This window comes from Miniopterus natalensis, chromosome 13 (genome assembly GCF_054644295.1).
Source record: "Miniopterus natalensis isolate mMinNat1 chromosome 13, mMinNat1.hap1, whole genome shotgun sequence".
Classification (NCBI taxonomy): Eukaryota; Metazoa; Chordata; class Mammalia; order Chiroptera; family Miniopteridae; genus Miniopterus; species Miniopterus natalensis.
The window spans coordinates 13805295-13817499 of record NC_142093.1 but is presented as its reverse complement, the minus strand read 5'-3'; the positions used below and the strand labels follow the sequence as shown (position 1 = coordinate 13817499).

General features: G+C 50.4%; 2 protein-coding genes across 2 annotated transcripts in view; both read left to right on the top strand.

The window, feature by feature from the left end:
* Positions 1-8112, top strand: part of GALNT14 (polypeptide N-acetylgalactosaminyltransferase 14) — a 157279-nt gene extending 149167 nt beyond the window's left edge. Inside the window, exons 12-15 of the mRNA XM_016219015.2 lie at positions 1215-1298; positions 1733-1877; positions 6234-6353; positions 7548-8112. Of these exons, the coding sequence (XP_016074501.1) occupies positions 1215-1298; positions 1733-1877; positions 6234-6353; positions 7548-7706 (508 nt within the window). The 3' untranslated portion in view covers positions 7707-8112. The remainder of the gene's footprint in view (positions 1-1214; positions 1299-1732; positions 1878-6233; positions 6354-7547) is intronic.
* Positions 8113-10329: 2217 nt separating this feature from the next.
* CAPN13 (calpain 13) overlaps positions 10330-12205 on the top strand; it is a 106441-nt gene continuing 104565 nt past the window's right edge. The window contains exon 1 of the mRNA XM_087823829.1: positions 10330-10419. The gene's annotated coding sequence lies outside the window, so the exon portion shown is untranslated. The remainder of the gene's footprint in view (positions 10420-12205) is intronic.

Here is a 12205-nt window from a genome sequence, read left to right as displayed (position 1 = left end):
TAGAGGGACTTGAGCCTGTCACCTCTCCATTCTCACCCCTGCTTTTCTCCCTGAAATCATGATCAGCACCCGGGTTCCTACAACTGCCTCCTGACTGCTCTGCCTGTCTCCAGCTTTGCCCCATCAGACCCATTCACCATCCGTAAGATGCTCTTAAAGTACAAACATCACGTCATACTGTGTTCAGGACCCATCAGTTACACCATTGCCCTTAAAATGAAGTCCCGCCTCTTCCACAGAGCCTGGTCTCGCAAGAGCCATGTGGTCTGTATCTTCATCTCTCATCCCACTCATTTCCCCTTCTCCACCCCCCACAGCACAGACACATATGCTCACCTCCTACAGAGTTGCCCCTGCCCACAGAACTCTCACTTTTCCACGTGCATTACTCTCCCTCTGCTAGTCCCCTGTCTCACCGACTTTCTGGTTTATCTAGATAACGACCATTTTTCCTTCAGTTGACCACCACTGACCTGAAAAGCAGGGGCACACCCCTCAGGTGCTCCCACAATCCCTGCATACCCACCCCATGTCCACATCAGGTTGTGATCACTCGTTTCATTACCTTTTTCTATTGCTCGAAAGCTCATCAGTATATCCCACAGTGGCACAATGCCTGGCACATAGTAGGGCTCAATAAATATTTGACGAACAAATACATGACCAGGCCCTGGAACCAGCCAAAGAAGAGATTCCTTGAGGGTTGGGGTGGTCGGAGGTGGTATTTCAACTGCAGAAACCTGGGAGGGATTTGTGAGTAAGTAGACCCAGTGTCTCGAAGGTGAATTATTACAACATACTGAATGTTCTTGTAGCCTTGTTTTTAATGAAGAGTCAAAATACTCCCCAAATCCATTTTCAAGTTGAAGTACAAGTCCTTGGTGTCATTACAGCACCGTTGTGAGATATTGCTGAGTGTTTCCATAGCTCTGTCTGGAGCTCTAGAGATCTCTCTTGTTTATTTTTTTAAAAAATTTATCTTTATTGTTGAAAGTATTACAGATGTCCCATTCCCCCTCTCCCCCTTGACCTCCACCCCTCCGGCCCTCACCACTCTACTGTCTGTGTCCATGGGTTATGCATCCCTTGCTCATTTCTCTCGGTGCCCTCCAGAGAGATGTAGGTGGCGAGCGTGGGCACAGGTTGCACTTTGTGCTCGCCAGCCCGGGACCTGCCTCTGACACAGCTGCGCTTTATTCTCTGTCTGCCCCTAGCATTGAGAGCAGGCTGGACCTGAGGAGGAGGCTGCAGTGCCGTAGCTTCAAGTGGTACCTGGAAAACGTCTATCCGGAACTCAGGTATCTGCCCTACTGTGTGAGCCTTTGGTGGCTGCAAGGAGAGGCCCTCAGCTGACTTGGTCTGGATAAGGGGCAGACTTTGGCCTCCTGGATGAGAGTTTTCAATTACATAGAGCTCCACCTTATCCTTGGAACCAGAAGAGGAGTTATAATAGTCAGTAGCATGAGGGGTTGTGGTTAGCGAGGAGCAGTGTTTCTCAACGGCTGACCTGAGGATGTAGGTGTGCAGGCTGGCTCTGTTCCAGCCCCAGCTAACCTTTGGCTCTTGGGTCTTTCCTCTGCCTTGTTCCTAGGGGTATCCTCCTCCCCAGCACAGCCCAGGGCGAAATGCCCTTGCCATTCTCAGAACACTGAGCATGCCCCCACCTCTTCAGCTGCGAGTGTTAAAATCCCAAGAGCCTCTGCTTCTCATCTCTCCCGTGACTTTCCTCTAGAGTCCCCAATGATTCCTCCATCCAGAAGGGCAATATCCGGCAGAGGCAGAAGTGCCTAGAGTCTCAAAGGCAGAAGAACCAGGAGACCTACAACCTCAGGTTGAGCCCCTGTGCCAAGACGAAAGGCGAAGATGCAAAGTCCCAGGTAGGTAACTGGCTGGGGATTTGAGACCGTGTGTGTGTACTCGGCCTCTGTCACCTGATTTTATGTGACACCAGCTGTCCAGTTATACTCTGAACTCAGCAGCAGAGTAGAAGTGTTACTCCCCCTTACTCTGCTGGGTTCCATGGAATTTCTCTGAAAGATGCCTTGCCAGGCAGCGTCATGCCTGTAGGAAATTGCCATTAAATTAGCAGTTGAATGAGTATGTCGTCGGTGTCCAACCTGCTGGCGGTACATGTGGGCTTGGTAAGGCAGGACAGGCAGGACAGCTCCTCCCAGATATGAAACCCAGACAGAAAAGCATGCTGCTGGGTGATGCTGCTCCAGCATGAAATGTCTGCTCTGGGAGTCGCTAACCCTGACTTCCAGGGAGTGACAGACTTGCTGAAGGCCTTACCATCCTCTGCCACACCCATCTCTGAGCAGGGCCCTTGTTCGTTCCCATCCTGCCTTGCCAGGCCTGTGGCTCCACCTCTGCTACCGCCTGGGTCCCCCAGGTCTGCAGGAACCTTGTCGCTCCTTCTCAGAAAGGTTTCCTGGTGCTTCAGTTGATTCATCCACATCGCACCCCCGTGTTCTGGGCCAGTGCTCTCCCCTCTGATGGCAGAACTGCTCTTCTCAAGGTCACTGACAAATACATGGCTGCTTCAGCCTCTGTAACATTTGCCTGCTGGATGCGCTAAAGTGCACCCATCTCTTGAACATCCCTCCCGGCCCTGGCTGCTCTGCATGATCCCGGTTCTCCTGCATTTCCACCCTCCCTGTCTGTTTTCGTTGCTGGCTCCTCTCCCCAACTCTCCTACCCTTAAGGTGAGTACTCATCACGGATCTCAGGCCACTGTTCCTTTCCCTGTGAGTGGCTTCTTGGAGATTTTATCCATGCTTCCAGCTTTGGCAACCTCCTCTGTTTCACTGATTCACAAATTCTGTATCTTCATCCACCTATTCATTCATTCATTCATTCATTCATTCATTCCTTCCTTCATTCCTTCATTCAGCAAACATCTACGTTCTCTGCTAGCTGTTTAATAAACCCATTCATCACTGGCCATTCTGGGAAGTCTCACAGGCTGCAGGGTGGGAATTGGAAACCCCTCCTTGCTCCCTGCCCCCACTCCTGTCTTCTCCCCACCATCTCCTCTCCTGCAGATGTGGTCATTGAGCCGTGTTCCTCTGAGAAATTCAGAGGCTGAAGTATTTCAATGCCAGTAAAGCCCCAGCTAATGGAAAGTCCACTTAGTGAAAGGGCTTCGATCCCTGTCTGTGCCAGACCTTTGGGGGCCTTGAGGTAGTTTCCTCAGGCCCCAGCCCCACCCCATGGGTATACTCTGTGCATTCCTTCCCTAAAAGCATTTGTGGATGGCGTGTCTCAGATGTCAGAAGAACCACTCCACCCTCCCCCATGCCATCCCCAGCACTTCAATTTTTGAGGCCACTAGGATAGTAAAAAAGAAATGCCAAAATGGGCTTTTGGAAATTATGGTATATTTTTAAAGTTTTTTGTTGTTGACCCAGGTAATGCTTTTCACATAAGGACAAAGCCGCTGTACAGTGGTGGCCATAAGATAATTGCAGGGTCATTGTTCAATTGCTGAGGCATTGGGCACTGCAAGCTGTGTGGTGAGGTCATGGGACAGGGGTGCCCCCCATCTTTCCACAGCGGTGACTGTGTGTTTAGCTTCCTTTCCAGACAATGGCAGAAGTCTAAAGTTGAGGCCAGTTGTAGGTGGGCCTGATTAGTGGCTCCCTGGCAGCCCTGCCCTTGAAGCTGGACCCTGGGCCCTTTTCTTCTTTCCTAACAGAGCAAGGAATTATCTGGGCCAATACCCAGGACCTGCTCCCACCTTCTAGATCAACTCTAGACATCTAGAACCCCGAATCCCTCACCCAAGTGGCCCAAGTCTGACTTCAGGACCTAGGATCTCACCCCTGGGTCTGTCCTCTTGAAGTGGACTGTGTCCCAAGCACACACCTAGATCCAAGGGGGGCCAATGGGGGGCAGTGACCAAGCATGGACATGCAGGCTGGGAGTTCACAATGGGGGACAGAGCCAGGGGTGGGAAGAAAATGGGGCAGTGCAGGCTGGAAGCCAGTGCTGTGTGTGTCCCCTGGTCTGGTGCAGAGTCCCCCAGCGTGGGCCTCCATTCCTACATTGCCTGGTTCTCAGCAATGTTAGGGAAGGGGCCTGTTCTCTGGTCTGCACCCTCCCTAGTCCCCACATGGGGCATGACCTTTGCTTCCCTCCTCAAAGGAGTTGCCATTGGGAACTGGCCAGGAGGAAGAATCTCTTGCCAGTTCTCCCCTGTCAAAGTGGAGCTGACTTATAGTTTTAATATTTACAACCTGGAAGAGGATCTCAGACAGACAGCTTCCGTGATTAAACTTGAATAAAAGCGCTCCAGAGCCGACTGTGACTCTGGCAGCAGCAGCAATAGCAGAGCTGACGGAGACAGGGTGTGCAGGGACCACTTACTAGTACATGACTCAGGAGAAACTCTCTGGGCCTTACTTTTACCATCTGTAAAATGGGACTAATAATAGCTATTTAATAGGGTACTCGTGATGATTAAATTAAGCCGAGTGAAGTTCCCAGACAGTCCTGGCATACGATAGTGCTCCATAAATGTTAGCTATTGTTAGCAGCACATCCTGGTTTTGTGTCACATCTGTGCCTGCAGCTGTCTTCCCCGTCAGCTTATCCCGGAGGAAGACCAGGTATGCATAGAATGGTGACCTGCGCAGGCCAGAGCAGAACTTCTTGATCTGTCCCAAGCAGTACATTTCAGAACTTTTTACTATAAAAAAATGTCAAATATATATATAGACATAGAAATAGATGGAAGATGATAAGGAACCCCCATGTTCCCATCCCCAGGATCCAAGAATTCTCAAGTCACAGCCAGTCTTGTTTCACCTCTGTTTCCATTCACTGCTCAGGGAGTACTTTCTGGTCCAGGTCTTCTCCTAACACCAGCAACTTGAAAAGAACCCACAGGCAGGACCCAGTCCTAGAGGACAGAGGCTCCCACTGGGCTGGTGGCCCCATCCGGGTGTGAGAGACAGAGGACAGACGGCATCCAGGTGGTCCTGTGGGTAGAGCAGACAGACCCAAGCTGGTAGGACAGGAGGAGGAACTAAGCCAAGTCACAGAGAGACACTGAGGGTGTCAGCAGATGGCGGAGGCCAGGAAAGTACCAGGGCTGGAAGGTGGCTGCCAGGAGCTGGGGCAGGTGCAGAGCAAGAGGCGGGTAAACACTGTATTAGCTCACGGAGCACGGGGCCCTAGTACGGGGCTGGCCAGCTAAGGGACCTTTCTTCATTTTCCACCAAGGAGAAGTAGCCAGTGAGGGGCCTGTCTAGAGGCTGAGGGTGAGCTTGGGCAGTAGGGGTGAAGTGGAGAAGGGATCCAGCCCCTACCCGGGTCCTCTCTGCAGCTCCTCTCCGGGCAGCCAATTCAGGAATCATCCTCTTCGCCCCGTGAGAAGGCAGAGGACAGATCTCCCCATTTTTTAGCCTGGGCAAAACCTTGGAGGTTCCTATTTTGACTTTAGTATGCCAGCACTTTGCCCCTGATGTAAGAACTGGGAAGGATGTAGGCTTCCTCAGCAGTTAGTTGCATTCTGATCTCTGGCATTTTGGAGGAAATAGTGAGGAGCATTCCTCGTAACGAACCCCTTTTCCTTTTGTCATAAGATTCTCCTTGCCCATTTGATTTCTCAGCTTCGCTCCCTGCCGGAGCTCAGGGGCCAAGTGATCTGCTCTGCTGGGGTGCTGGAGTGCATGCGCCCTCTTGGAATAATTTTATTTCTCATGATATTCCTTCTCCCGTCCTCGCTTCTCTTCCACTGCCTGTCTCGGGACACTTCATTCCCTTTGTCTCTCCCTCTGCCTCTTGTTATAACTCTCATATTGTCAGAACACCGATTTAGACTCCTTTTCAGAGAAGAAGGGACATTCTAAAGACAGCTGGGGGTGACCTGCCAACTAGCTGCTAGAAATGTCAAGTGTGGGGAACAGACACTTACCAACAGAAATTGGAGACCACACAGCTCAGCTCAGCTGGGGTGTTGCTCAGCTCCTCCCAGAGGTGGCCTGCCTGCCCCTGGCCAGTCCCCTTCTTGGGGTGTGGAGATGGAGACTGCAGTGGGGGTGTGACTAAGAGTCTCTCACCCTTCAGTAGCATTTTCCAAGGTGACTTTATTGATGATTGATTCCTGTTAAGCCTCCCAGTGCTTTTTACCAAACCATGTTATATTGTCACATGTGGGCACAATAGTATCCCACCAGTGGCGGCTTCCAAGGATCCTCACGTGACCCTTCTTTCCTCTTCTCCTCCAGATCTGGGCCTTCACATACACCCAGCAGATACTCCAGGAGGAGCTGTGCCTGTCGGTCATCACCTTTTTCCCTGGTGCCCCAGTGGTTCTTGTCCTTTGCAAGAACGGAGATGACAAGCAGGTAAGTGCACAGCGGTCTGCCCTGGGGCATGGCTGCCTTCAATAATGTGACTGCCTGGGTAGGTGTAAGTCTCGTGAGCAGGAAAAGAGAAACTATAGAAGAGGAGGTCTTGGTAAGCAAGAAGTCCTTGTGGTTAGGAGAGGGACAGATGCTGCCAGGGCCATGGTCAGCCTGACACATGAAAGCTTATTGATCTCGTTGGACTCCAGGATACATGTGTATCTTGAACTATCCTCTCTTGCTCAGATGCCCACCTGGGATCCCAGAGCAACAGAAGACTGGGACAAAGCCTTTAGGGCCACAAGGATGAGCAGGGCTTAAACCTTTGCCTGGGGGGCCTTCGGCTCTGGCAGGATGTCCACCAAGTTCGTAGCACTCTGGGTACACCAGGTGCCCAATTTCTCTAGCAGCAAAGTGCTGGCTCCATTCAGTCCCCTGCCAGGTGGGTACTGGCACTAGGAAAGCTGAGATGCAAATGCCTATTTTATGTCTCACTGGCTCTGTGACCCATGGCAGGTTACTGGGTCTCTCTGAGCTTCAGCTCCTTCCTGTATGAAATGTAGTTGCTTATGCCCACTACACAGGGTAGCTGTTTAGAGAAATTAAGAGATACCCATGGTACCCGGTCAATGGTGATTTCCCATTTCTTGTCCATTCCCTCCCTGCTTGTCGTGCAAGGTGAGGTCCGTCCGGGAAGCAACAGCGTGAGAACCTCCCCGCCCCCCCCGCCGCCTTGCTTGGCCCCCCCATGTGCTGAAGCACTTTGGAGGAGCAGAGGTTTATATGCTGCCTGGAGCCCCCCTCCCCCACCCCCACCAGCTCACTCCCAAGTCCTCGGGACCATGCAGACACCCAGTGTGGATCCTTTCTTTGGTTGCTCCTGCGACTAACTCGCTCCATATTTTCTGGACTATTGCTTGGAAGGTTATTCCCTTCTAATGAGTTTTCCTAGCAAACATATTGATTTTGCCTTTACTTTTTTTTTTTTTTATCTGATTAAAAAAACAGCAATAATACCTGGCAAAGCAATTAGCTGCAGTTTTATTTCTCCATGAGACCGTGAAGTCAGGTCTCGAGGTGACCCTAGCCATGTGCTTAAACATTTCTGATTCTGCTGGAACTGCTCATATTATTGATAGGACCTGGCCTTAGCCGAGAGCCCTGGCTCACCCTCTCTCCTCCCCGTCTCCTCAGCAATGGACCAAGACTGGCTCCCGCATCGAGCACATGGCCTCTCACCTCTGCCTAGACACAGACATGTTTGGTGATGGCACTGAGAATGACAAGGAGGTCGTCGTCAACCCCTGCGAGTCCTCACTCATGAGCCAGCACTGGGACATGGTGAGCCACTGAAGATCCATGCCAGAACCAGTGGGGGCCGTGGTGTGGCATGCCCCCAGATGAGAAGCAGACTGGAGATCAGGCTGCGAGCGCCCGTGACTATTGCAGATGCCCTGAACTGGGAGGTGGAGGCAGAGCCCCCCAGGTCAGGGGCAGCTTTCTCAGGGAGAAAAAGCTTGCAAGCTACGTGGGGCTTCAAGGCAGATCCCACGTGTTCTCAATGCCACAAAGTTCCAGTCCTGGCCCGGTCTGCCCCTAATTGATGTCTGGAGACAGAGATCTAATGGGAAGTGTTAATGTTTTTCTCTTTCTTACCCAAGAGGCCAGAGAGAAAGCCTTTTTGTCACGAGGCCAGGGCTAAATTGAAAGGTGAAGACTGGAGGTTGTTTTTGAAACAAATAAATGAACCTTAGAAGTTTTTGTGTATCTCTTACTTACGTTAGCTTACGGCTAGGCCAAGTTCTCCATCAAGTGGGCTCCTGGGGGCTCTGGGGTCTTGTGTCAGGGTGGACAAAGCAGAGAAAAGAGAAGTGAGAGGCCTGGGCTGCCACCGATAGGCTCTGTGATCTTTAAGAGACCTGTAACTTCTCTGGCCCTTCATTTTCTGTTATGTCAGGTTGGGGAGCAGGAGCTCATCAGTGGTTCTCACCCAGGGATACAGTCTTCCTCATCTGGGAAAACTGTATCTATTCAGGGCTCTGGGTTCCGTCCACCTGGGGAGATCCTGCTTCAGTAGGTCCAGGGTGGGGTCCAGGCTCCTCAGCTGATTCCAGTGCCCGTCCCTGGTTAGAATCAGTGTCCTAGAGGGCTCTGTGGGCCGTGTTAGTCTTCGGCCACTAATGTAAAGAATTTCTTACTCTGATCAATTCCTTGTGTGCTCTGGGTCTCGTGGTTGTCCATTCTTATTAACTAGCATTTAAGAGAGGAACCAATCTGTATTGTTTAAAAGTTCCCCAAACATGCCTGCATATCTCTGCCCAGGTAAGTTCATCACATACCGATTAGTTACGGTCTTATTTATCTATTGCTAAGTAACAAAGTTCCCCAAAGCTTAGCAGCTTAAAGCAACACTCACTTATCTCATGGTTTCTATGGGGCAAGAATCAAGGCACAGCTTCACTGGGTCCCCTGCTTCAGGGTGACTTCACTATGATCAAGGAGTTGGCTGGGACTGCAGTCATCTCAAGGTTCAATCGGGAAGGATCTTTCCAAGCTCACTCCGTGATTGTTGGCAGGATTCAGCTCCTGGCAGGCCATCCGCCGGAAGCTTCCCTCCGTTCCTTGCCACATAGGCCTCTTCAAGGCAGCCGCCTATTTCACCAATGCAAGCAAGCCAGGAAGGCACGAGTGCCCGCAAGGCAGAGGTCACAGCCTTTATAACCTGACCTCACAAGTTACTTCCCATCACTTTTCCCGCATTCTGTTCCATAGAAGCAAGTCAGTAGGCCCAGCCCACACTCAAGGAGAGGATTACACAGGAGAGCTAATGCTGGGAGGTAGGGATCCTTGGGGGCCCTTTTAGAATCCATCTGTCACAGTATTTTACCCTAGACAGGCGTCGGCCTCCTCTTCATCCAGGACGCCTTCGGTGATTGGCAGTCGTTCAAGCTCATCATTATAGAATGCAATGACTGTGGCCGACTGCAGACGTGGAAAGTGGAGGGCTGAGTGCACAGGCCCAGCTCTCCTCTGGTGGTTGTATTTGTTTATGCAATCCTCCTCTTGCCATTGTTAGTTAGGATTTGGCTCTTTTGTGGGACTATTTCAGTCCCCACTGTGAAAAGGAGAGGAGGCCATGGGACAAAGACATCTGTAGAAGAAGATGTTCTGATGGCTCCTCAAGCCCTGTGTCCATAGGGTTGAAGCCAGCCTTACAGAGAACAGGAGGAGAGAGGTTCATCAGTGCTCTTTTCCCTAAGTAGAGGACACAGGCACTGCATTAACACAACCACAGGAGCTGGCATTGTCCTCATCTGTTTCCTGTCTGCCGGTGTATGTGCCTGTCCCTGAGTCCCCTGGCGGCAGGAAAGCTGCCTCTTGCTTTGCCTCATTTCCAGCACTGGGCCAGGCACCTCAAGTGCTCAGTGTGTTTTTCTAAATGCATGATTTCCACAACCGTTCCTTGCCGAAGAGGAAGTGACTTGACTTACATTTTACCCTCAAAAGTCACGAAGTGTAGGTGGCTGTAGGTCTGTCTCAAACACCCAGGGAAATGGGTGCCTCTGGCCCAGGGGGCAAACATTTATTTATCTCGGCTGTTTTCCATGTTGCAGGAGAGCTAACACTCAGCGATCCCACCAACCTCCCTCTTACTAGTGAAGGACCTTGGGGTAAAAATGAAGAATATGGAGGGTAACCTGCTGGTGGAGACATGGATGGTTGACATGTGAGCTGCTGGGTGTGCATCTTGTAGTTATTGGAGTGTAACTGACATATTATATTAGTTTCAGGTGCAGGGGCATGCATCCTGAGGCCTCCTTAGTGGAAAATGCAGGCTAAAAACTCTGGTGATGCAAACAGAAGTCACTACAACTGTGTAGATATCCACATGCCTTCTGTCCACTAAGCTGATGTCTGAAGCTGAAGCAAGAGTGATTTGTGATTTAAAAGCAAGGACAGCAGTGATTCCAAACCTCAACCCACCCGAGACTAAACTGATGATACCCTGATAGGACAGCGACCTGCCCCAGTGTGGGACGCCTGTGGCCTGCACGTGCACAGCAAAGTGAGTGTGACCTGGTGGTCAGTTTGGTGTTTTTTGGTGGATTAGAGTTCTCAGTCAATTCTGATCATTGAGTTTGAATGTCCAATTTCTGAATTTCCTAGAATAAATAGCTCGGTGGGTTACCAGCAGTTGTGGGTGAAAGTGACAGTTTGTCAAATGACATCAACTTCTGGAAACAAAAAGAACCTATACTCTTGATATTTTTAGGGCTCACAAGATTTAGACCCCAAAATGAACTTGAAGAGTCACCACCCTGGAACATCCTCACCACACTGCCAGGTGAGGAGGTGTCCAGGTATGTAGAGACCCCCTCACCCAGGAGCACACCTGGCTGGTGAGAACGGGTGTGAATGATATGCGCTCCTTTGTATCTTAATGGTGAAGTGTGCAGATTAAATGAAAGGGAATTTATACCTGTGTGTGTGTGTGTGTGTGTGTGTGTGTTATAACACTGGAAAGAAGAGAGGTGGGGGCCTCAGGCACTCTCTAGTGTCTAGATGAGAGTTGCAGATGGTGAATGGATTGGCAGAAATGGGAGTTTTTAGGTAATTCTGGGGCCAGTGTAGGTGGCTGAGCCAGGTGCCATGTGGAGTCTTAAGACTCACTCTCTTACTTTGTTTTCTTACGTGCCGTGTAATTTCTCTGTGCGAGCTCATCTTCAGCAGTGGTTATTTCCTCTGGGCCCCCTGGTTCTGGAGGCATGCCTCAGGGAAGGTTCAAGTTTGCCTCTGTTGGGTTCCATTGGTTTCAAGCCAATTTACATATCGATTTCTCCATTTGTGGTTCCCACACTGTGGGAATATAATGCAAATTTAGACCCCGCCTCTGTGCTTGGCACAGGTTTGGGTTCTGGTCTTTCACACATGATCTTTTTTCCACTCAAATTTTCTTCTTGCTTTCACCACTCCCCCAGCTGGGTGGGGATAGTCTCGCCCAGCTCGGCACCCAGCTCTATGCCCCGTCTCACTTCTGGCCCCTGCCACGTTGAGGCTGTGGGCTTCAGTGTCGGCCTCTGCTCGGTGTTAAAAGCCCAGCCCTGAGTACATGCATCTGGCTGCAGTTCCCCTCCAGCTCTCACTCTCCACTCTGGCTTTGAATTCCCACTTGTTTTTGGAATCTGGAATCCTTCCTTCCATTCTTTCGAATGCAGCTGCGATTTCTGGTTGTTTCATTGTATTTTATCCCATATTTATATGTGTGTGGGGGAAGGGTCCTCCATGTCAGCTCAGACCGAAATTTCTTAGTGCTGTAATTGGCTGTCACCACAGCCTTTCCTACTGGCTGTGGGACCACATCTTAGTAGAGACGCTCCATCCATTTCCATGAATAAGTGAGAGAATAAGCCTGTGATTCTTTAGTTCCACTTCCTAATTACCCCCTGGCTACAGCTATCAGACATGAGAGTTTTCAAAAGATAGCAAAGGCAGAAATGGAGGACCGAGAAGACAAATTTATAACAATGAAATCTCGTTATAATACACATAGATTTAGAGATCATGCATATTTTACTTTGTAATGACAGAGTTTAATACTGAAAGTGCTAACTGGAAAGAGCTATCAGTAATGGAAATCTTTAATAGTGCCGTAGAACCGAGCAAGAGGGAATCTGTTCTCCTAAACTGAGGGAGGGTGATGAGGAGGGTGGATGGGGAGCACTCACGTCTCATCCGCAAGCATCTCGGGCATATTCACTGGCATCTGGCAACCTGAGTCCTGGCTGGCCTTCAAGGAGAGGCTCACCTTTTACCTGCGGCCCACCCACCGTGGTGGATTACCTGCAGTATAA